The 25,489-nt window shown below is 39.3% G+C and overlaps 1 protein-coding gene across 3 annotated transcripts in view; it reads left to right on the top strand.

Moving 5' to 3' along the window:
• The window catches only part of PCCA (propionyl-CoA carboxylase subunit alpha), a 294,840-nt gene that overhangs the window by 84,986 nt on the left and 184,365 nt on the right, over window positions 1-25,489 (top strand). For all 3 annotated transcript variants that reach the window (XM_084279588.1, XM_084279587.1, XM_084279589.1), the window contains exons 8-11: window positions 5,632-5,668; window positions 11,265-11,343; window positions 20,377-20,479; window positions 25,234-25,328. In XM_084279588.1, coding sequence (XP_084135714.1) covers window positions 5,632-5,668; window positions 11,265-11,343; window positions 20,377-20,479; window positions 25,234-25,328 — 314 coding nt within the window. The remainder of the gene's footprint in view (window positions 1-5,631; window positions 5,669-11,264; window positions 11,344-20,376; window positions 20,480-25,233; window positions 25,329-25,489) is intronic.

Raw genomic sequence — 25,489 nt, 5'->3', positions numbered from 1 at the left:
AAGCTGGATTTTAAGCCTTGTTAGGAGGAAGAAAACAAACTCAACTAAATGAGAAAGGTGCATAGAGTGTGAAGGGGCTAAGCCTCCATGAAATAATCTGTTCTGATGAGGATGCCTGGAGAACTTGGCTAGTGAGAGAGAACAACAAAATCATGAAGTAGCTGAGGTCACAATGCACAGGAGAATTCTTCAGTACTCATGATGGAAATGCCTGTTGCATGTAATGCCTGGCAGCAGGGTATGCTGGAACAGGTAAAGATACAAAGAATTGTTTCTCTTCTAGAAGACTGTACATAAGTAGTAGGCTGGTATTTGTGGCAGTGCTGAAGTCTGGCATTGATATGTTGAGTGCAGCGTTCATTCAGGCTTTGCTGTGTGTTTCAGCAGTCCTTGTGTATCCAGTCCTTTAGCACTCATAAGATTTACCAGCCACTAAGCTATGGTGTATAAGAAGCTCTGCTCTGTCTGATATCCTGTATAGTCTTCTCAAAATCCTAAAAATAACTTACAGAAAAATAATCGAATTAGGAGGTAACTTTGAATGAATTGTCTAGATGCCACACAACATTTTATAATGCAGAACCAAATACTCAGAATGCTGGTTTTATCACTGTATCAAGTTAAAACTTAGGCGAGGGTCTATTACTTTGCTAATACAAACAAACAAACCTGCCCAAGTAGAATAGTGGTTACTAATCAGATAGCCATATAGCCAGTGAAACAGAGCATTTGAGACCTTTAATTGCACTGTTTTTCATCAGTTATCTTAAATACCTGATGCAAAATGGAAGAACATAAGTGATCTGACTGGCACTCGGCTACAGCAACAGTAGTCTTAATACCAAATGAACTGGAATGTAGGATTGAGTTGACAACTCAAATCCTCAGCTATTGAAAGGAACTCATGCAGTAGTTACTTAATCCTGAAGCATCCATATCATATTGATTTCACATACCTTGGCCTTGCACTAGTTCTGATTATCTGAAGAGTGTTCCTAAAAAAATGCAAGATTAAAAAAACCCCACCAAACTCTACACTGTAGACATCAAGTAAGAAAAAGGAGAGTCTGCAGATGACATCAGCATTGTAGTTTCCATCAGAAATTGGTTGACCAGTGCTTTGGTTACCAGTTCTAGGAAGTACAACTTCTTGTAATTGCTAGTCTCATCCTTGCTATGGATCTAAGTATGTGCCTGTATTTGTCCTTTGATATCTTTCCTCTGATCATGTCTTTTGCTTGGGTGAATACCCGAGAAATCAGGACATGTGAGATCTCTGGTTAGAGCTTGATGTATGATTTTGCGAATTCTGACTAAGGCAGGAAGAGGAAAGCTGTGTGATAGCAGATACAATCGGAAGAGCAGCACGCAAGGGATTGGAGACTCTGTAGGATTTCTGACATTGTCAAACCTGTCTTGGTCAGAGTTATGGAGCTTTCAAAACCTGAGACATAAAAATTTTAGAGGTCATAGGAAGGAGTTAAGTGTCTGCTTGATACTTGAGCTGATTAGAGGTGGCTTCATCTTTATAGTGGAGTCTAATAAAGCTGGAAGAAAACTGCATTCAGACCTCTGACAGTGCCAGAAGTTAAGAAAGATCAGTTCCATGTATTCTTTGAGGATGAATAGTTGAAGCTAATAGAGTAACAACTTTTAGTGCTCAACTGAGAGCTACACTGAAAATCTTTGTTACTTGAAGAGGTGTCTTTATCTAGCACTATTTAACTAGTGCTGCAGATCCATTTACTTTGAGAGTAAAGGGTGTTTTCCCCCTCTCGTTTATGTTGCTTAGCACTTACACACAATAGACAATGGGTTTGCTGAGATTTTTGAAAAAAAACATACTGGAGAAGTGGCATGCAGAAACATTTTCAGTGAGTAGAAATTAAATTAGAAGTTTAGGAGAAGGAGAACCATCAACAGTATGTTTAAGGATGAGAGTGGAGAGGGAAGTTTGACAAAGGAGTTTCCTTCTTATCCATAGTTCAGTTTCTTGGCCGGGGCAAGGGTTACCCAGTCTACTCACGTAAGGAACTGGTCTGGTGCTGTCAGCTAGAGAGCCAACAAAAGCATTCACAGGTTGCTAATGTTAAAATGTGGAACTACAGTCAGTTTCCCAAAGCATGATTGGGAATGTGGTAAGTAGCCTTAATCAAAAGCATTGGTGTTAGTCCACGTGGCTGTACTGAAGCCAGAGCTGAGATGTATTGTCTGTAAATGAGTAAGGAGGAGTAAGTGACAAGAACCTGGAGGCAGTGATGAGTGTAAGGAGATGTCGTGGTGAACAACTGGCAAAGGAATATCAAGAGAGGAAAGGCTTTTATATTGTTTCACTGCGTACAGCCAGGTTGGTTTTCTGGCTGGTAGAACATAGCTGGATGCAGACCCAGCAGATGAGTACCTCTGTGTGTCTCCTTAGGTTCACTGATACCCAGAGACAGGCTGAAAGGTGTCCAGCAAGCTGTGAGCTTAATGTATGTCAGGTTCAGGTGTCTGTTCAGGCTGTGTTCTTGAGTTGAGGCGTTGACATGGGTATGGAATGATCACTGTATTGGTGGAGAGCTTGCTAGAGAACCTCCCGTTCACGTCTGGCCTCCAAGCCCAACATCCTCATGGAAACTGTTATGTAGTGCTTCCTAACTAATAAAATGTTTTAACAGCTCTAGGAGTCTCCTAAACAGTTTTAGCCTGGTGTTCCTCTACATCAGAATAGTTTTGCTTGTTTGTCTCCACCTGCTGGTACCTGGCAGAGAGGCGTGTACGTGAAATTGGGTTAGAAATTCTTATGCTGAACGAGTATTTTATGTCTCTCTAACTTAATGAAATCAGCCATTTGTAAAAGCCCCATGACATCATTTTATAACTCATATGATTTTTATAAACTTGTACCGTTACTTGAACAATTTTATTTGTACAATAAACGGAGTGCTAAAATTATATATTTCTTTACAATCTGCAGTTTATTTTAGGGAAATGGTAGTGTAGCTAGTATGTCTTTGGGAGGAAATAGTAGTAAATCATCGAGGGCTCTTTGGTTTTTTTTTTTTTTTTTTAAAAAAAAGAGTTCAAAATGCTTTTGGTGCCAGTGTGGCTTTGTGTATTTTTGCAGTAGGGACTTGTGTTCAGCATGCTGGTTTTGCCCCTATGGCAAATGCTGTGTATTAGTTCTTCCCACCGAAAAACTGGAGTGACCGTCCTCTAAGTTTTTAGGTGTACTTGAACCGCCGCTGCATTGGTGTAGCCTGCAAGCAAAATGCGTGGTACTGGAACGTACTTTGTCCGGGGAAAAGATCAAAAGCCTCACCAGAGATTTCAGTATGCGAGTTGTTTAGTCTTTGTTTATTAGTTTTTAAAGCGTGGTATGTTTTTGTTTTCTATTTCAGAAACACTCTTTGAAGGCTAAAGAATTTGAATATGCATTGGGTGGCTTTGTTTTGTTTTGGTTTTATTTTTTCATCTTTAGAGCTCGGGTTCTAATATATTAGAACTGTAAAAGAAACAGATGTTGAAATAGTGTAAATTAATAACTGCGCCGGGCAGATGACTTCAGCCTGTTCAAGCCAGAACTGAGACAATTAGTGCTGCCGGCACGATGCCGCTTATTACTGAGACTTGTTGTGTGCGTGTATAAAACAAAATACAGTGGCAGTGAAAAGTTTGCCCTGTAATGATTTGCAGCTTGTCTTCCTGCCGACTGCAGCGTGTCAGCCACTTGTTTGCAGGTAACTAAGTGAAAAAAAATTGCCCTGTTTGCTTCCACACCCCCTTCCCACCCCCCACTCCCCCCCCCCCCCCAATTCTATTTTGCAAATATATGAGGGAATTTGCAAGAGAAAAGAAATGTAAAAGTTTCCTTCTCGACTATAATCGTGGCTCTTCATCAGTCATCACTCTTCCTGCATTTTGTTCAAGAGCCTCTAATTGTCTGCATTTGGCAGGTTTAACACTTCCTGACAGAGAGGCTATTAAGGGGAAGTATTCTCGCATAACTGTCACAGGCAGGAACAAAGAACCTTCAAACTCAATGTGTGGAAACCACTAACATTCTTAAATGACCCTTTTCATGCATTTTATCCCTTTAAGCTAAAATTTGGAGGGTGCAGGGTCACGGAAAGCAGCAAGGTGTAATAAAACAGTAAACCCTGATTTTTATTTTTTTTTTGGGGTGGGAGAAGTTTTTTTTTTTTGTTTTTTTTTCGCTAGATTTATCTCTTGACTTAAAAACAATTGTTATTTGGAAAAAAATCTCATTAACAGATGTGACTGGAGTAAAAAGACTTAAAACTGATGTTGCTTTCAGGACTGCTTTGAACTTAACAAGCACCGATTTGTGGAGCAGACTAGCTAATGAAAGGAAATTAAATTTTCTGACAACTTCCCCTGCCAGCCCCCTTATTCTTCATGGGGTTGTTACTAGGTACTGAAGACTTTTAAAGAGGATTTTGTTTTATTATAGGACATAAATGAACCAGGTATGAACATTTCTTATGTTTTGTGGAGGGTTTTTTTTGTTGGTTTTTTTTTTAAAAAAGTTCTGACCTGGGTGCTTTTAAAACGGATTGCCTTGAAAGCTTTAAAAATATCAGGTTTCATTTTAATGTTCATAAGTCAGCCCCCATAGTTTCAGACACACTTAGCAGCTGGTGGTTTCCAGACATTATTGCCTTCCATATAGGTTTTTAACACGTGTCACAGAATAGTATAAATATTAGCAAATTTGGATGGAATTTTCAAACTTAACCTGTGCCACTGTAACTGAAGTATTTGGGTTTTTTCTTGCTGGTGTTGTATAATGGAAAGTCATTGGTATCAGTAGAAGAAATGAGATTTAACGACTTGGGGAGAATTGGCTATTAAGAAGCTAAAGTATTTCGGGTTGTGTTGTCTTGGTTTCCTAAGTACTTCTTTCTGTACCAGGCTGTAGTGGTATGAGTCAGCTGAAGCAATAGGTGGCATCAACAAAAAGATTTTCCCATTTGTTGTACGTACACTAGTAAGGTGTGGATTCTTTAGTAGAAAGTATTACGTGAATCTTCTCTTTTCAGATGCGGTTGAAAATGATGTGTTTAAGGTTTATCCTGTCTTTAGAATGAAAAACTTGCAAAAGTGAGGTAGATGCCTGTGTTCTTTCTTCAGCAGACAAAAAAATTGGTCTTTGAAGAAGTTCTGCAAGGGTTTTTTCCTGACCCTGAATCCCTCCCAAACAATAGAGAATCAACTCCCCCTACTGACAACAACAAGGAAAACACAAGGAATACATGTGAGGACAGAAAGCAAGCTGGCAGTGGACAAACTTTAACGGTCTGATTTATAGTCCATTATTGATTGTAAACTTCTAAATTCTAGCATTAAATTCCTACAACTGCAGAAAATCATTTTGCGATCCTGGTCGTGTTTCCTGTCAGCTGATTCCTCGTTGCTTTGAGTTTCTCAGTGTACTAATGATGAGGTAGAATTTACATTCCACTTATGGTATTAATTTTACATTCCTCTGGCTGAAAAGGGTCAGAAGGTTGTAAAATCAAACATTAAATGAATCAGAGGAGACAGTAGTGCAATATATGACTGCCCTCAGGACACAGTGCAATGGCTGATGGGATTAACGTTGGGTCTCATTTCCTGCTTTTACAGGATGCAGATGAAGCTGTCAGAATTGCAAGGGAAATTGGTAAGTTCTTAAATTAGCTATGGTGGGATTTGTGTGCCTCTCAGCAGACATGGTTGACTAAATTGAATGTGTAATAAGTAATCCCTATAGAACAAATAATGTTTTAATAGTTTTTAAGTTCCCCGTTGCCTATAGAACTAGAAGAATCTAGGCATTAACACCCTGTCTCTTAAATCATCACATTTTAGCTGTGCAAACTGGACTTTACAGAACAAGTGCAGCCACGATTTGTGGAATGCATGTAATATGCAGTAATGAGCAGCTCGATAACAGAGTTATTTCAAAGCATATCTGCAATTGGATGTGATAGTCAGAAGTTGGGCATGGCATGTTTCTTTTTGTATGGAGGTTGATACCAGTGATGTTACAGTTTTTCTTCATCACTGTGTGGACTGCAGTTGGCTTGAGTATCATCTAGACCACCAGCCTTTCTTCTGTGCTGTCTGGAATAGAGTCACTATTTCGGCTTCTAAATATCTTAGAGAATGGTGAAAAGAGCAACCAGCAAACTGTCTGGGACTCATTTTGATGAAGGTTAAGTGTAATACGTGTTTAATGAGTTTTGGCTTTTATTTACTAAAGCTTAATATTAGGCAAAATATTTAACCATATGCTTGAAATTACACATGTTCTCAAATGCTTTCTAGAAGAAAACTCTAATGCAATAAGAGGGGTGTTTTTTTTTCCTTGGCAGTTTCTTTTTGCATTTTCATTTTAAGAGACAGTAGCCATGAGAAGCTGTTTAGGTTCAGCACAGGTATGTACTTCAAAGAATGTGTCTACATTTGAAGCTTCTCTTACTGATGCAGCTACAAACACATCTCACCCATGTCAAACTGTGGCTGTGCCTTATGTGTCAAAAGAATTGGGACTTGCACTTGCTGCAAAAGTCTCTTCCTCAGTGTAACACCTTTCTACTTCAAGTTGGGGTTCTTACCCTGCACTGGTTAACTGCCCTGAAACCCCTTGGTGTTGAGGGCTGGCTTTTAGGCTGACACAAGTCACCATCTCTGTGGGTCAGCCTTTATGTCCCTGTTGGGCAATAGAGTGATTGCTCATCACTGTCATGGGAACAAAAACAAAAGGAAAAGGTCATCTACCAAATTGAAACATTGGGAGGAGAACTGTAAATAAAATTGAGCTTAGCCCTGAAAAAAAGGGCTTGTTCTGGTCTTCTGTTGACCAGTTCCTGACTTTGATAGAGGTAGCACTTTGGAGGTCAACATATCAAGGCAGTCTTAAATCTGTAGATATTAAAGTCAGTCACAGACAGCTTGGTGGCACTTTTTCTAGATGACAAATTCTTAAACCATTTTGATACAAAAAAGGTCTATGCTACGATGCTGTGTGGTTGAGAGAAAAATGTCCTTTGTCGCTTTTTCCTCACCATGTTTTGACTAGTTGATCAGTTTGGTTAAGCTGCTGTATAATCATGGCTGCAGATCAGAGTAAAATCCAATTATTTGTAATCTTAAAGGATGTAAAATAGGAGGAAATGAATTTGTCCTTGTATATAAGGCACTTGATATGCAACTGAATACTTTCAGGTTGTTTTTAATTCATTTATCAAGAGTATCAGTCTTCCAAGAATGCTTAATTATTAAAAAAAACCCCACCACTAAAATGATTACAGGTCAGCACTTAAAACTCCTAAACCATTGCATAATGTTCTCTTGCTGCCTGCGTTTTTTCCCTGCTTCTTCCTGCTAATGTCCTGGCTAAAGAACCAGTAATAGTGGAACGTGGCACTTAATGGTTGAGGCACTGCCTTTGTTTATAGATACGAATTCTGTAAGTACAGGAGTTAAAAATCCTACCTTTTGCCCCTCATTTGGGATGTGCGCACCCAAGTTGGCATGAGAGAGTGTGACAGATACTAGGCTAAATCAGGAACTGGAAGAAGTTCAGGCACAAATTACAGTATAGCCTCCTTTTCTGTAGTCTCTCTTCTCTGTTTGTCTGTGTGGGCTGTTCTCTTGTGATTCTTTCTGTAGTGCTTAATCACACTGGCTCATTTCCCATGCTGCTTTTAAGTCTGTCTTTAAGTTTGTGCCTAAGAACTGCTGGCTCATTGACTTTGGAAGCATCGATGAAATGGTGAAGTCCTACTCTTTGTTTGAAAGAGTTTAACTGCCAGCACTTCACAGTCGTTCAACTAAGTGAAACGTATACAGAACTGAAGAGGTGAAACCCACCTTTCATTTGATGTGGGTTTAGTTAGTACTGGCTTTTCCACAATGAACATTGAAAAAAATCTGGTATTGCACTGTTGCTTAAACCAATGTTGCACAGTGTCTCCTGTGGTCCTCTACTTGCAACTTAATAAAATTGGCTATGTGTTTCTAAAACCATGGTGCCAAAGTGTGAGAGGTAGCAACTATGCAACACCAGCAGTTTGTTTATTCCTTTTAATAATTCAGATTTTCAAAATAGTAACCACTCTGGAAACAGTGATCCTAACTTGATTTTACCTGTTCAAAACCAAATGTTTGTCTGACGATCTTAAAATTTGACAGCTTTCCAGCTTCCTGCCTTCTAAGACATTTTTAGACCCATCCTTCAGATGTGTCACAGGAATGTAAAGCTGTAGAGCAGAAACAGTTTTTATTCTTGCATGTGATTTTAATTTCATGTAAATTGGTGTTGAAAGAAGTTGGTTAGGGTTGAAAACCTAACACCTACTAAAAATATGCCTGCTTTGTGAGACTCTTTGTTGCTGTTGTTGTGGGTCCTTACAAACACTCTTAGAAATTGTTTGCATGCCTCTCCTTTCCCACAACTAATCCAACCAATCTATGTGAGCATACTTCAGTGATATTGATAGCTGCCAAATAGTTCCTGAGTGGTTAGGAGAATGATGAGTAATGCATCCTGGTCCTGGCATCCTATATCCAATCTATATGCAGAATGTTGATTCTACAAAGCCTGCCTTGTCCGAGCGCAGATCAGTCTTTGGTCTTGGTCAAAGAACTGCTGTTTAGCTTAGTTCAGTGCCCAAGGGAGCAAGTCATGTGTAAAGGCATATTTGAGCAAAAGTTCAAGTCCCCTTATTTTCAGGGGACCAGGTAGTTCTTGTAGAGCTCTGTTGCAAAGAATTTTTCCTTCTCAACATGTAAAGCTGTATACATTCTTTCAAAACAGGCCTTTCTTCAATTTACTCTTAAACTCCATTGTGGCTCTCTGGAATCTTCAACTGCCTTGCATACAAGTGTGATTGACATGTATGACCAGTATACATAAAGAGGGAGGGGGAAGCAATGTGCTCTACACATGGTGTGGGATACCAGTAACCCGTGTATCCTGTCTGATGGTTTAACCACGTGAGCTGTGAGATAATCAACCTAACATTCTGTAGCATATAATGACTCACCAAGGCCCAGCTACCAGCATGCCTGTTTTGCTGTTGAAACAAAAGAACAGTACACTGGGACTAGACCCTGCTTATAGAATTGAAATTAGTAAGCCATTCAAGAGACTTATATTGGTAGACTGAAGTTGTTAGTATAATTGATGATGATTTTTTTTCACATGTATGTAACACTGAATAAACTAGATTAGGTGATGGGAATTGCCATAGTGAGTTTGCCATAATAAGGCTTAAAACAATGCATGTTTCAGAAGACTTGCAGCTGGTGATAGTGTTGCCAGAAGTCTAAGTTTACCAGCGTTACCTGGCTACATCTCATTTCTTGCATGGAAATCATATAAGATGTAGCATTTGCTTGAATTCAAGATAGCCGGTCGAGCTGTCCGGGAGCCTTGCCAGGGATCTAGAAAAGCAGTTACAGCACAGATAAGCTGTGCTTGGGTAGGTATGGCATATACTGCATTTCATGAGAACAAGTTGTACTGTGCTATTTGCTGCGTGCAGTCTGGAGGAATGCGTGTGCCCTTTTGTCTCTGGGACTGTAGAGACCTTAAATGCTTAGCGTGGTTCTGGATCCCACTCACTGTTACTCTGTGACTTATCCCACACCTCTCTGTGGGCAGCATCGGGTATTTCATAGGAACATGTAAGAAGCACTCTAGCAAGGGTATTTGCATGACTTTGTCTTACCTGTATACCCAGTAACTAGAGATCACTTTAGGCTCTAAAGCATGAACACTTACAGCCTTGGGTCATCTCTGCCTAGAGGAACTATACATGTGCTTATGTGTTACCTTCCTGCAGCTTTCAGCCACATGAATGCTCCATAACAGGGGATTCCACGGTCTAATAATGGGTTATGTTGGAAAATATTTTACTAATTTTATTTTTTTCTCTTTCTTTGTTAATTTAATGTTGTCTTGTACTGTTGCTGCTTCCTCGCCTTCCAATCAACGCTACTGTTTACGTATCATGCCTCTCTTTTGTGGGTGTTTGCTTCAGTCTTCTTTAAGCAAAAGATTTTCAAGATCTTTCTGGTTTTAATTATCTACTCCTGAACCTTCTTTCAGTCAAATGACTTTGGGGAGGAGGTGGGCGTACTGTATCACTGTCACTTGACAGAGCAATAGTAGATCTGCATTCCAGAGAGAAACTGTAAATGTTAGTTACGCATAACATCAGATTTGACCATTGGGAGCCGAATTCAAATGTCCCTTTCTGTCCCTACATCAAAGGCTTTTAAGAATGTGTCTTCCATTTGCAAGGACTCATGGACTCTTCTTGCAAGACAATATAATCTGGTCTGATATTTGGCTTAATTTGACTATTTTCATTAAACGTATTGGAGACCAAAGGCTTGAAGAATTTTATGCTATCCTAGAAATGTCAAAAACTTCCTAATCAGATCCTTAATTTTCAAATTTCTGTAAATTCATGTGGGAGAAAGGTGAAGTTCACTGATATGAATAATTGGTTTAGAAAGCGGCTTTGAATTAAAATATACAATAATTACCAAATTTGCTTCTCTAGCTTTCCGAAAACTGAGATTTTTGACTTGTACTCATATTAAGGTATCTGTTCTGAGAGTAAAATTTTACCAGTTGTGAACAATGCTGTCGGATTTAAGCTGTTTGTTTTTTCTTACTACTTGTCAATTTGGAGAAAATACTTTCTTATTGTTTAAAAAAAAAAGTGTTTTCTGTGATACTTACTATCTGAGCAGCACAGCTCTTTTGAGGTGCTCTGTTACTTAAAATGTACTGCGCCAGAAGTGTTGATAAGATGCAGGTTTGGTTACTGAGTCTCTTGACTAATAAATAGTTTATGAAGATCTGCTGCTTATTTTTACTAGTAATATTTTAAATAATTTTATCACAGCTAAGGCTTATTTCAGCAGTAAAAAAGGAGCAAAATTTTATGTCTAGAGAAATGTGAGTTTAAAAAGGTCAAATGCCTTTATTCATAAATCACTTTGTTACTTGGGAATAATTAATTCAGTGCTTTTTTTGGGTATAAGTGAAATGGAGAAGACAACCTTTCTTGGCTTCAGAAATCACTGTACTGACAGCTAAGTCTTGAAAAGAAAAATCTCTCCTCTCCCTCCAAACAAAATGCTTTAATAAACGAAGTTATTGTCTACTGGCATTATTGGACATGTGGTCAGTTGTCATGTTCCTCTGACCAACTGAACAAAGTTTGAACTTCTGTCTAATTGTTCCCCGCTGTTAGGCTACCCTGTCATGATCAAGGCCTCAGCAGGTGGTGGTGGGAAAGGCATGAGAATCGCTTGGGATGATGAAGAGACCAGGTGAGATGCTGTCCAAAAGCTTGCCTTGATGAATACTGCAGTTACACTGAAGTCCCATTAAGCCACTGTGAGCTGACAGTTGAGCAGATATGAAATGTTAAACAGAGAAATCGGATATTATTTGGCCTTCTTTTTGTATAGAGCGTGGTGTACTTTGGGAGTTCGCATGTGCTTATTTAAAATTAATCTTTGCATAAACATTACAAAACACAGTCCATTAGTTTGAGTAAAAAAAAACCCCAACCCAACACAGAACTGCCTCTAGTCCAAGGATACACTGTAAATAACAGTGCTGTGTGCCTTTCAGAATGCTGATGTATTAATTGCCTGTGTGTTAGGTAGAACGCTCGCTGGCCCTGATTCTCAGGCATTAATGCGTGCCATTAGTTCTGTTAAAGTTGATGAGACTGATTATTCATGTGCGGGAACACATACGGTGTTTCCAGAATGTGCTCTAATAAATTGCATACTTCTGCATTTAAAATATTTGTCTCAGCAAACTATTGTGCTTTTGCCTGTTTGGAACAATGTTTGTTTAAACACACAGACGTTTTCATGTCTCTTAATGGCTGTCTGAATCTTGAACGCTTCAAGATGCTCTGTTACTGACTGGAGAAGTTTTGCAGCCCGTTCTCTGATGATGTTCTGACAGTGAGCAGCCTGGTTTCAACCCCACACGTCACTGATGTTACAGAAAAATGTGTTTTCGGATTTTTTTCAGACATGGAGAAAAAAAGCTTATTTGATCCAAAATGAGATAACCTTTTAATTGTTTTCCTTTCTGCGTGGGGAGGGCAGCACATATGCACAGCAGCACATAAACTCAAACTGCAGCTCAAGTTTTCATGAGTTTAATTTACTCACCTGCAAGACTTCCCTGTCATATTCTTTCTGTTCTCTATTAAAGTTTTGTCAAAACCTAAAAACTGGGAAAAAGAACAATGAATTGCTGGGAGGTAAATGTTAGATTTAAAGAAAACATGAGTTAGAGGGCTTTTTTTTTTACCTTGCAATCTCTAGTGAATTTATATTCATATCTAAATAGGAAAGTCAAATTTTGGTGTTAAAATGAAGATCTAGAATAAGCTGCTTTCTTGCAAGGATGCTTTCTTCCTACTGCTTAAGAATCCAAATTACTGCCTTGATCTTGTTCAGGCAGCAATTGCATCTGTTGGGCTTGAAATGAAGGCATTCATTCATTTCTTGTTTTGCTGAGAAAGAAGCAAAGGAGCTCGATGAAAGTAAGTCTGAAAATTGAAAGCTGGATCTAAAATCATGATTGCTAATATGTTTTGGAGAAAAGTTGTGGTTGTTGTTCAGCAAGTCATTTGATAGAGCTGATTTGGTATCAACAGAAGCCAGCTAGAGATGTTATTGGTACACTTGCAGACAAAATTAATTCAGATATATTGCTTTGACCCAGTGATATTAGTTTGAGGTGCTTGCTTTGTTTGTGGGAAGTCTTTGAAATACCATTCAACTCTCTGTTTGCCAGTGGTGCTTTCATTATAATTCTTTTGGTTATTTATACCAGCCTTGTGTTTACAGTGTAATTTACAGAGTAGTATCAAAAAAGCTCTAAGGGAAAGCGTGCCTAGGCTGAGGCACAGAGCAACACAAGTTACTGATCCTGTATCAAGGAGAAATGCTTGTTGCAGGAAGGTGAAAGTGAGGTTAAGAGAACTGAAGATAGCAACAGATAATTTTGCATTTACATATGAAATAGAGCACCTGAGTTTCTCTTATAGTTTGTCTTGAAATGTATCTGAGGTTATAAAAAGGTTTGTACATGTCATGGAACCAAGGTCATTCCTTTTTCTGTGCCTGAAGAACAGCATCGGAGTGTTTTGAGGGTGACTCAACTTGTTACTGACAAAAAGCATGCATTTGATAGTTTTCATATCTCATGAAAAGATGTTGACTTCATGCATTGTCTTGCTGCTTCCCAATCCATGTAATCCTAAAGGAAAAACTGATTTGCAGGTGTTAACAGACTCTCAGAAGCCAGTATCTCAATGGCCTGTTGCATTTAGGGGTTCATAGACGCTAGATGAGTCGGATGAATTGTTGATATTTTAATCTGTAAATTTGCTCTGGCTTTGTCATGTGGGATTAATCCCAAATGATGGTGGGGAGGGGCAGAAAAAGTTCCTTATTGTAACAGATATCTTTGAAACATACTTTTGGAATTTCAGGACAGTTGAAAATTTTTCTTGTCTCACCTGGTTGTGCATGATATTAAAAGAAGGTTTAAATGTATTTTGTGGTGTGACATGGAAATAGCCATTGGAAATGGAAAGCACCTGTATGAATGACTTAACTGCTGCTGTTGCAGAATTGTTCACTGTGGAAACTTACTGGTGGTTCATCCTTCACATCACTTAAATATCCCCTGTGCTGAAAATTTTGTTGGATTCTCTAAATACTATGGTATTGCTCCAGCCATAGCCAAGATGTCTATAACTTTTGATACTTACACCACTGTATTCTAATATTGGAATTTACCACTGTAAGAATTACCTTTTTCCTTGAAATAGCACTTCACATGGATGTGACTGGATGGCTGCCATGCTGCTCCCTGCCTCTTTATCTGGGCAGGGCTGCTGTTGTATTCCTTCAAATATGAATCCTTCCTAACTCACTTCTATTGCTCTTTTAAAATTTTCCTTGACTTGTAGAGTAGAGTCTTGTGAACAGTTCAAGCCACTAACCCACAACTGAAATTGAAATAAGGTTGTCTTCTCTCTGATACGATCCCATATCAGTTGTTTTAGTTTGGATATGTTGAACTTGGGATGCCCTTTCTTCACATAATAGATACCCACTTGAAGTTGTATTGAAAATGAAGTGCAGGTTTCTGAAGAGCAGTTTACATTGAATTCACGTTTTTAGGTTCTTCACAGCCTGAGAAAGCTCTGCTGCTGTATGGATCTAAAAGTACTTCAGTCTTTAGTGTAGCTAACCATCCCAGCTCTGGGTTTGTGTGTGCAGAGCCTCTGCTTGCATGCCAGAGTGCCTGGTTGGGAAGTGCCTTCCAAACATGAAGTTCATGATGAAGTATAACAAAACATGATTGGGTTAGATTTCTGAATATCTAGACATTTTCTGAATTTGATTGTTGAGAAACAAAAGCCTTGCTCGCTTTCAGTATGCTCATAACAGGTGTACCCGTGACTATGTCAGGCTTCACTGCTTCAAATGGTCTGCTGACAGCTGTGGGAAGGAATTCACCTGAAGACCTCTGAGGACCCATCCTCACCAAAGAATAGATTTAAGTTTTCTGGCAGAAATTGTGATGGATTTTTGCACACAAAGATACTGTTTTGTAGGTTCAGTATTGGAGGTAATCATACAGGAACCCCTGGCCATTGTTATAAACTCCATGGATTTGCAGATAAAAATTAGTTTTTGTAGTTAGTAGTTTCAGCTGCAGACAGGGTACCCTAAATTGGATGCTTGCACTGAATGATCTTCTAACAATTCCCTTTTGGAGCTTTGTGCTAATTCCTCCCCACCCCCCAAATTTATTTCAACTCCTTCCTAGGTATTGAAAGGTTGCATGCTTAGTGTGTTTTGAAAGCTTTCAACAAGGCAACTTCCAGCAACTTCCAGATACTTAGAGATGAAAGATTTTTTACCTTTTAACTTATCAGGAAAGTAGAAATTGTCCTATTACTTAAATTTACTTAAACTTCCTTGGTGCTTATGCCAATTTTATAAACTTAAGTCAAACATCTGCTCTTGAATTCCAAAAACTGCTTACAAATTCTCCTCTCTGGTGCTGTGGTACCATGCTGCATTAACTTTCACTGTTCCACAGTTGTTGCTCTTCATTGGAATGGAACAACGGAGTACGTATGGGAACTACCAGCGGGTGGGTTTTTGTAGTCTGTCATAATTTTCTGCAGTTTCCCACCTTCCTTCAGAAACATCTGTTAAAGGCTTTTTTCCCCAATGTTGTAATCTTCCAATGGCTCTGAAGGAAGGAGCAGTGGGACTGGAGTAAATTAAAGTGGAGTAATACGTAACAAATCATTCCGAATCCCCCACCTCCTGAGGCAAAGGTAATCTGAAGTGGGCAGTGTGAGAGGATGATGCTTTAAGAAACAATTACAAGCCTGTACATTTGAGTTCTGTTACCTTCCCAAACCAGGCCGTTTGGCTTGTCAGGCTGCACTGCAAAAATGGGGGTGTGTGGGTTTGGTATCCTTGGTCTGTGCTGCTGCAGAAGTCTTCAGGTGGGGGGAAGGAGTCAGTTGGATGTTTCTAAAATCTGTTTCTTTTAAACACAGATTTCTATGCCAGCTACACGTGTAACACATGTAAAATGTTGTGACTGGATAACTTCAGGTTTTTTAAAAAAATCTGAGTCAAGCTGAAGCAGTAGATATTGGTTTTGTGTGTAAAATCCAATGATGTTTGATTATTTATTGGTTACTTAACCTACCAGTCATTGTTTTAGAGGGAGTCTACTGTGCTAACATTTATCAACCACCTGTTTTTAACTGCATGGCCTTTCTAATTCTGGCTTTGACAAGAAAATACTATTTTCTTTTACTATTTTCTGATACTGGAAACTGAAATATTACACAATGACTGCAGTTTTTCATTAGTGCCTGGCTGTCTTCAGAGCAAGTGGCTGTCTTAAAGCAGCAATGCTGATGTCAGAGCTGGGGACAGAAAATTAACATGGCCTGTCTGAAGTCAGACAGTGGCAAGAACACTTATGGCAAGATCAATAAATGTTTTATATAACTTCAGTGTGAGTAAAGGTAGAGTAGGGAGAGAGAGGAACCTCTAAAGATATCCTGTTCTTCCCCTTATAGAATCCTTCATGTTTCATGGGACCCAGGGGCATCATCTCATCCAGTTTCATCCTTGGAATAGGATCAGTGCTGAATTTGGAGCTGGTTGCTTAGACCTCTTCCCAGTTGGGTCTTGCAGCCTCTCTAAACAGCCTGCACAGTTCCTCAGTCCTTTCCAGTCACATTTTTTCTTGCATCCTGTTGGAAACCCCTCACTTCAGTTTATGACCACTGTCTCACTTTTCTGCTGTGCACATCCATAAAAAGCGTAGCTGCATTGACTTAGTAAACTCCTCTTTAAGTACTAGAAGGCTGCTATTAGATGTCCACTCAAACCTTATTGCCTTTCAGGTTCCACAAGCCTGGTCGACTGTGCTGGTTCTGGTACACTCTACCTTGAGTGTTATCAATGTCTTTGAGTATCAGGAGTGTCTGAAACTGGATGTGGTATTTCAAATGTGCTCTAACAGGTGCTGAGTCAAGGGAGTAGTTGCTGGGGTTGATCTGCTGATGGGCAGCAGTTGATGCAGCCCACTATTGAGTCTTCATTACTGTCAGGGTACATTGCTCACTTGCATCACAGGCTTTTATCCACCAGAACCTCCAAATCTTTGTAAGCAACCAGTTGGTCCCTTGGACTGTACAGGTGCAGGGAAGGTTAGGCTGTGCTAGGTACAGAACTCTGCACTTGTGGAAACTCATAAAATGCTTGTCAGGTCATTCCATCAGACTGCCTAGATCTTTCTGAAAGGCAGCCTTGCCCTTGAGTATATTGATGACCCTGTTTTAGTGTGGTCCACAGACTGGGGTGGTGTGATCTGTGTCAATGACAAAGAGGTTAAACTGGTTGCGGGATAATAGATGGGGTGAAAATCCCCCAAACTCTCAAACCACTAACAAACAAAAGCTGCTTTCCCCTCCAAAACAACTCTCAGCCCCCCCCAAACAAAACCAAACTCTCAAGGTTTTGGAGACTTTAAGCTACTTAAAGGAGAATGTTTACTTTGTCAGCTTAAGCAGGTGAACTGTTGACAAAGTTGCACTGCAGTATTACCCTTAATTGTTCTCTTTCTTGATCCAGACCTTCCACCTTGCACCCTCTTACCCTTTTCCAGGAAGAGATCTCTGTATACGACCTGCCCTTTCATAAAAATCGGCAAGTCTGTCCTTCCTGCTGCCCCAGTCTTAGATTGCAGCACTGCAGTTGTGCAAAACGTTTCACCACGTCAGTTGTTCTAAGGATGTTGCAGTTCTGTGTCTGCATGCAGGCTCCAGCTCCCGTTTGTCTCCTTGGCCATCTGTTTGTCTCCTTGGCCCTGCCCCTTTATGTACAGCTGCTTAAGGTGGCCCTCTTGTGTTTTTTTTTTTCCCTCCCTCCTCAATGGCTCCAGGCTTAGATTAGTGTGCAGCTCCCACCAGCACAACCCCACCTGCACCTGAGGAGGGGCAGTGGTGTTCCCTGCCTGCTTTGGGCATGGGCTGTGAAGCCTTTCAGCCTCCCTGCTTAAATCCCAGTTTGGGTTAAGGCATCTGATGTGTGGCATATTCTCCTGCAGCGGAGGCTGTGGAGTCACTGGGCATACTGTGTGGGGCTGTATTGTTAGCAGTGCTCCAGCTTGTTGGCCCCATGGCAGTGTGTACCCAGGTAGCTGACCTGGGGAGGGTGGGTCATCCTTGCAGACAGCTATGGGCCCATTTTCCAAGTCCTAGATTGATAGATTGAGTCCCACTGTCAGAACTACCTCTGCCACCAACCCCTCCCTATAAGAAACTACCGTAAGTATCTCCTGCCAAAACCTCTCTTAGCTGCTGCTGTTTGCTGTGCCACTGGCTACTGGCCTGGCTGGTGTCCCTGTAGTGTGGGGTGCCCAGTAGTGCCTAATGGAGGGTCTGTCTTCCCTGTCCCCTGGTCTAGTGCAGGTGCACGTTTCTGCTGGTGTTAGTGTGGCCAGGAAAGTTTTGGATATGGTCACAGATATCGGTGTGGTGATTCTGTATGGGGAGTGTCTTTTTCCCCCTCTGCTCTGCCCTGGTGTGGCCCCATCTGGAATGTGGTTCTGGGCTCCCCAGTTTGAGAAGGACGGAGAGCTACTGGGGAGGGTACAAAAAAGGGCTACGAAGATGATTAGGGGACTTGAACATCTCTCTTATGAAGAGAGGCTGAGGGACTTGGGAAGTTTTAACCTAGAGAAGACTGAAGGGGGATCTTATCAATGCTTATAAATTCTTGAGGGGAGGGTGTCAGGAGGAAGAGGTGAGTGGTTTTTTTGGTGGTGCCAGGAGAAGAGGCAATGAGCATAAACCTGAACATAGGAAGTTCCACCTGAACACGAGGAACTTCTTTTACTGTGAGGGTGGCAGAGCCCTGGCACAGGCTGCCCAGAGAGGTTGTGGACTCTCCATTTCTTGTGGCATTCAAAACCCACCTGGATGCTGACCTGTGCAGCCTGCTGTAGGTGAATCTGCTCTGGCAGGGGGTTGGCCTAGATGATCTCCAGAGGTACCTTCCAACCCCTATCATGTGATACTGTGATTCCTTGCAGCAAGGCTCTCTAGGCTGCTGCTTGGTGAAATGATGAGTTTTCAAATGCAGATTCTCTTCTAGCCTAAAGAGCTTTAAAAAAAAAAAAGGTAAATATTCATCAAGAGACTCAGACCTGTCTCCATTTGGTTAGTATGATCTCTGTAGGGAAGGTGAAGTGTGTTTATGGTAATCTTTATCACTGAACAAATGCAACTGAACAGATTTGTAATATACAAACAAGGTCACGCTACCTGAGATACTCATTCCTGTTAGATATATATAATTTAAAAAGATTTACAGATTTATGGGTTAGATAATTAAGCACCTGACTTTTTTTAACAAGTATTGCAGTTTAGATTTCTAATTAGCACATCCTTCATTGAAAGAAAAATAGTCAATTGTGCATAAAACTGTGTGATAGAATGTTTACAAAGCAAGCTTTTGATACAGGAGTTTAAAAATAGGTCTAAATCTGTTTCAGTAAGCTCAAACACTGTGTATGACTGTTTGTTACCTGTTTTTTTGACAAATCAGGTATGGTACAGAAGAACAAATCTTAATGCCCCTTTTCCTTCTTGTTAAGTAATTTGATATATTGAAGCTAAATATTAATTTAGGAAAGATTGTACATTGAGTATAATCTCAAATGATAGCATATATCCCACAATCTTGAAAAAAGATGATGAAATACCTTTAAATATATACATCTTCATACTGTCAATTTGCCAATCTCATGGTTCCATTGTCCCAGTTTCATTTGTGGAATTAAACTAGACTCAAGAGGTGGAACACATGGAAACTTCACCTTGATTGTGCTGTAGTTCTTATTCTGGTTTGCTGTATTTCAGCAGTCAGTCCCACAGAAATTTACCCCATACTTATCATCAACACTTAGCAACATAAGTGGGACTCAAGCTGTATGTTAAAGAACCCATAAAAAGCTTCTGTGGAGCCTTTGGGGTACCTGCATTATGGTACATGTCACCCTGAGGAAGCTGTACGTGGAGTTTAGAGGTTATGCCCCATAGGAGCAATCTTTCTCTTATGAAAAATAAAGTCAATAAATATAATATCTTGCAGTCTTTGAATAAGTATATGTGTAAATGAGAAAACAAGTATACAGAATCTTCAGTGTGACACTCAATTATATTTTAATGCAGGGAAAAAACTAGTAAATACAGCTGGTGTGATATATCACAAGTAAAATATTGCATCTTTGGGTTGTATGTTCAGTGACTGAATTTACAAGGTCTGCGATGTTCTATCTGCAGTTCTGTCATCTCATTAATGTGCAGCAAACCTCTGCTGCTCTTCAGTATTAAGAGGGCTGTGTACCCTAAATAGTGATGAGCTTCACCTTTATTACTATATAGAGTACTGTGCAGTTAATGTTTTTTTTTAAAAAATTGCTTTTATAGAAGAAAATGCCAACAAAGAAAACTTCTGCATAGAATTGCTGTAAATACTTGGACTTTTAAAATGTGCTGAAATTCTCTCTGCTTTGAGAATGTAATTTTTAAATTTTTTGTAAGAAAAGAAAGAAAGGGTGCCCGTTACAGAATCAAATGCAAATGCCAGGACTTGTGTTTTGGATTTGTGTGCTGCCAGATGACTGAAATGTGTAAGTGTTCCTTTTTTGTGTGCTTCAGAACTTGACATAATGTTTTAAAATATAAGTTACTCTTTTTGCTTTTGTTATTCAAGGGAAGGTTTTAGGTTTTCATCTCAAGAAGCTGCCTCAAGTTTTGGGGATGATCGCTTGCTGATAGAAAAGTTCATTGATAACCCTCGTCACATAGAAATCCAGGTTTGTATTATTATTACTACTGCTTCTACTATTACTTAGCATTTGTTTGCTTATTTAATAAGGTTTGAACTCATAAATTTAAGTTCAAAACGTTTCAAGAGCTTCACTATAAAAGGCCTAAAGTCTTGTGTTTTCCTGTGTCTCGGGCCATTGCTCAAACTACATGGCTATCATGCACGGTACAGTCTTCCTGTTTTTATTCTCCAGCCTTTCTTTAGCAGGAAGACAACGAACTGTACTTTATTTGGTGGGGGTGGTGTGTGGAAGAAAAAAAAGTTGTAGGCATCTGTCCTGAGGGCTGGAGCTTGATCTTTAGATACTGATTGCAGCGTGTTGAGTGCAGCAGAGGATGTGGGAAATAAGCACTGCCGTGCTTAACTTTTTTTTTGCAAGCTCTAGGTGGCTTTGACAGTGTTTTGGATTCTGTTCTGAAGTATCTAATGCTCCTGGGAATTCAGGAGGATGTGTGTCCTATTTTGGGTAGGTTGTAGTTCAAAGTCAGGTGTATTCTCTTCAATTTTTGCACTATGAACTTTTATCTTTTATTGGATTTAGTGTTAAGCCCCATGTGCAAATGTAAAACAAGACCTGTGTGTTTCCAACAAACTCTGTAACAGAATTATGACTTGAAAATTTGTTATGTGTTAGATCTTAGGTAGGCAACTACATTAGGTTTGTCAATAGCCTTGAAATACTCCACAGATTTCTTGCCAGGAAAGATTATGTCCGTTTCCTCAACAGAAGTATCATTAGTTTTTGTCCAGAACATGAACTCCTAAGTTGTGATGTGTTTTCTTTTGCAGTGAGAGCCTGAAGTATTTTGACAGTAGCTCAATAACTGAATGAAACAACAATATATTTGATAGTGTGGATTGATTTGTGAGAGCAATATTTACCACGTTTTTCTCTGCCAGATACGTGCCCACAACCTGATACTTCCTATGTTTTTATTTTTATGTGCACAGGCTAACACTGCATGTGTGAAGCTAAGAAATGTTCTGTAAAAAAAGAAACTTAAACCCCAAAGTGTTCTCTTTGGAAGTGTCTTGGAAAAGTGTATGTAGTGAATGTTTAGTTTCAGTATTTATCTTAGGTTACAAGAGATCAGGTTGCTAGAGCATCAACTTCTATTCTCTTGCCATGGTTAATAATTTTTGGCTACCTAAGTCTTTGCTTCATTTTTTTGGTATGTAAATGAGTATACCTGAAAGATCTATTCCTTTCAGTGCTTGCAGGTTTGGGAGCTTCAGCAGGTTCCTACTGACTCTCTGAAGTTACATGAGTTGGGGGCAGATTTTATGTTGGTTTGATCCCTCTGGGTTTAAGAAAGGTGACCTAACCCCCTACTCCTCTCCCTCATCCCCCCCACCCTTCCCCCCAAGTACTGTATTAAAGAGTAATTTTATCTGGATTAAACGTAATAATTTTGCCACTGATAATCTATAATTTTATTTATCAAGGTACAATGAATGTTGTTTTCCTCACATGTGCACTTTGATGGTACCTTTTAACAACATCATAGCGTATCATTTTAACTTCATGTTCTAATCAACTCCAGGACGTTGACCTTGATTCATTTTCAAACTGCTAAATATACAAACAATTTGAGACCAGATGCCAAATATTTATTAATTTAGCAGTAACTTAAATAGAACTTTTTTTAACAGTCTTATATAGCTCCAAAGCATTGGTACTTAAAATTGTTAAATAAGGGGTTTCCTGTGTCTAACTATAAAACAATCACTTTGTAAAACATGAGAAAAGACTAAAACAATTAACAGGAAAATAGAGTCCAAATAGACTTTATGCTTGAACTGATTTGAAGTCTTGTTCTCCTGAAATATCTGATATAAAGGGCTTGAGTTTAAAGTAAGTACACAGAATGTCCAACTCTTACTTGGCTAAATAGCAACCTTACAACTGGAAGTGGAATTCAGCTGAATCATGTGGGAGAGGTTGTGAGATATTATATTTAATTATTTTGGCATATGGCCGTACATTGTACATACTAATGTTGTAATCATCTAGTCCCACAAAACAGGACCTTTTCTTTTAGGAATATTTAGAAAAAAGCTATAGCTGTGGCATGCATTTTTAGTGAGGTGTGCACTGGAGTCTCGTATCATCTCAAAGATGATGGTTTCAACATTTTGTAGATGTCTTCTGAGATGTAACTGTTTTATGAAGTATCTTCTGTAGTTTCACAGAATCACAAAGTTGGAAAAGACCTTTAAGATCATCAAGTCCAACCGTTCCTGTCCTATGCTAAACCATATCCCTAAGTATCTCATCTACCTGTCTGTTAAACACATCCAGGCATGGTGACTTAACCCCCTCCCTGGGCAGCCTGTTCCAGGCACTGACAACTCTTTCAGTGAGGAATTTTTCCTAATATCTAATCTGGCTCTGCCCTAGTGCAGTTTTGTGCCATTTCCCCTTGTCCTGTCTCCTGTCACCTGGCTGAAGAGACCATCGCCCATCTCTCTACACCCTCCCTTCAGGTAGTTGTAGGTCTCCCCTCAGCCATCATCAGTTTGTGATAATAAAAACAGTCGACCCAAAGTGAAAGTAAAAGCCTAATGCTAGGTGTTGTTTGTTCTACTTATAATTATGTTTTCATAGTAAATATTCATGCATGTCATTTTTTTTTGAGCCTTATTAATTGGTAATGGAAAAAACATTTATTTTAAGATTCAGGTTGCAGAAATCAAGCAGGATAGAAGAAATGTCTTGAAGTGAAAGAAAATATTTACTACTTGGTTTGAAAAATATTTTATTATCCCCTTCAAAAGAATAGAGAAGAGAAGCACAGGAACCAATGTGTATTGAAATATCCTAGGGCTTTTTGGTGAGGCTGTTGTAGGTTTCCTTACAATGAAACTAAAGTGCTCACAAGGAATCGTTCTACTTACAGGACAGCGATTCTCCCATCAAGTACCATGCTATGCCCTAGAGGTGGTATTTAAATATTAAGAAAAGAACAGTAACAACAACAAATAAATCTATTGTTCTCCCAAATGTATTTCTGTAGAGCTCTGTGATGTTTGGTTCTGGACTGGATGGGTTAGGACTTGGTTAAGCAGTTGCTTTAGGCGCTGCTGTGGTGGTGGTGTGTGTTTCTGGGTTTTGTGGTTTGGTTTTGTTTGGCGGTGGGCGTTTTTCTTCCTTGTTTGGTTGGGGTGTTTTGTTTGGTGCTTTTTTGTTTATTTGGTTTTGGTTTGTTTGGGTGTTTTTTTTTTTCTTTGTGGTGTACTAAGCTGCCTGTTGCTGATTCTAGCAGCTGGCTGGAGTACCCTTGTGCTGCTGGACAGGGAAGGAGGCTTCTGAGACAGTTTAGGAACTCCCGAAGTCATCAGTCTCATAGAACACTTCAGAGAGGGTTTTTCCTCAAGAAAGCACCATAAATCTATGGGAGTGCAACAGAATTTGTGAGGAAGAGTGAAGTTTGATCCTACAGGGCGCAGGGCTCTCTGGGTCTGATGCTGCACAGTGCATGCTCCCTGTCTTCATGAGATCAGTGTTTTCAGTCACATCTACCCAGATTATGCACGCATCGGCACACATTGGTGTCATAGCTGCAGGAATTCATCTTGCTTAGTGCCATACCAGGCCTGTAGTGCTAAAAGGAATAATAAATAATACAGATTCGTTGTCACAAACGTGAGTAGATACGGCTGAGCTCACGCAGTTTGAGGGAGATTGTCTCCTTTTTTTTTTATCTTGTCTGTTTTCGGTGTAGAACTGTGCTGTTAAAGAATGAAGCGTGGATATTGGCACAAGCTGCTACAGATCAGAGCAGAAGGATGGGAAAAAATAGATTAGAAGGAAAACTTTATAAGGAGAAAGGGAGTAGGTGTGGTCTGCAATGAAAGAAATTGTTACAAGAATAAATATAGCGTATCATAGAATCATAAGATAGGGAGAAGTCTACCTGAATCTGTAAATCTGGTATCCTGGAAATGGCTGCATCATACAGCTAGTTTCCTAAAGGGATTGAGTTTTTTTACATTTCCTTCCAGTTTGAAGTTGCAGAATCAACTGAGAGTTCTTTTATGCCAAACTTCTGTTTTTTTTCTAACATGTAACTTATGTAGCTGCATCTAGATGCTTGACCATATGTTTTAACTCTTCCATGAACTGAAGCTGCAGTTTTTTGAGAAATCCCTTAAAACTACTGCTTTAATTTCCATTAAAATTATTGAGGAAGTAAGAAATTTTATTTTTATGAAGATTGTAAAGTTTCTGAAGACTTTTCTTCTATGTTAAAGATAGTGTGCTGTGGTTTGCTTACTGAGAAAAGTCTTATTAACCACTGTTTCTAAAAACTTCTGTGTGCAATTCAGGAGCAAAATTTTGCATCCTTTGAGGTTTTCTCCTACATTGATACAAGATACTGCTAAACAGTATGTTTCTGAGTAATTTTATTGTGCAATATATTTTCAAATGCTTGAAAATGTAGTTTTAATCTTATTTTAGTTTTGATTTCTGAAGCTTTGGGGAGCTTCTCGCTAATTTTGGTGTGGGATTTTTCCATGTATAGACTCTATAAAAACAGCTTTAAAATAATCCAATTTGGAATTTGAAGGCGCATTCAATTACTGTTTCATATGCAATTAGTTTACTACACTAGCATTTTTCCCAATCTTTATTTCTAGATCAGAGGGGAAAAAAGAAAATCTAACTCAAAGCTACCTAATAGGTAAAAGGCCATTTGCATATATCTATATGTTAATAGTAGCATGTTATTGTTTCAGGTTTTGGCAGATAAACATGGTAATGCCTTGTGGTTGAATGAGAGAGAGTGCTCCATTCAAAGGAGAAACCAAAAAGTTGTGGAAGAAGCACCAAGGTATGTATACTAGAATGTTGATTCGGCTTCATAGTTACTGAAAGCATTTAGAAAGGTGATGATTTTATTTATCGTACAAGCAAGCAGATTTTGTTCTATTAAAAAATGTCAAGGAAAGTGTTTAAGTTATAGTTATTTGACTGTATTGCAGCCTTTGCTGT

This window comes from Gallinula chloropus, assembly GCF_964237585.1.
Source record: "Gallinula chloropus genome assembly, chromosome: 1".
In the NCBI taxonomy this organism is placed as follows: Eukaryota; Metazoa; Chordata; class Aves; order Gruiformes; family Rallidae; genus Gallinula; species Gallinula chloropus.
Note: the sequence above shows the minus strand (reverse complement) of the source record. Positions and strands in the feature narration are given on the sequence as shown.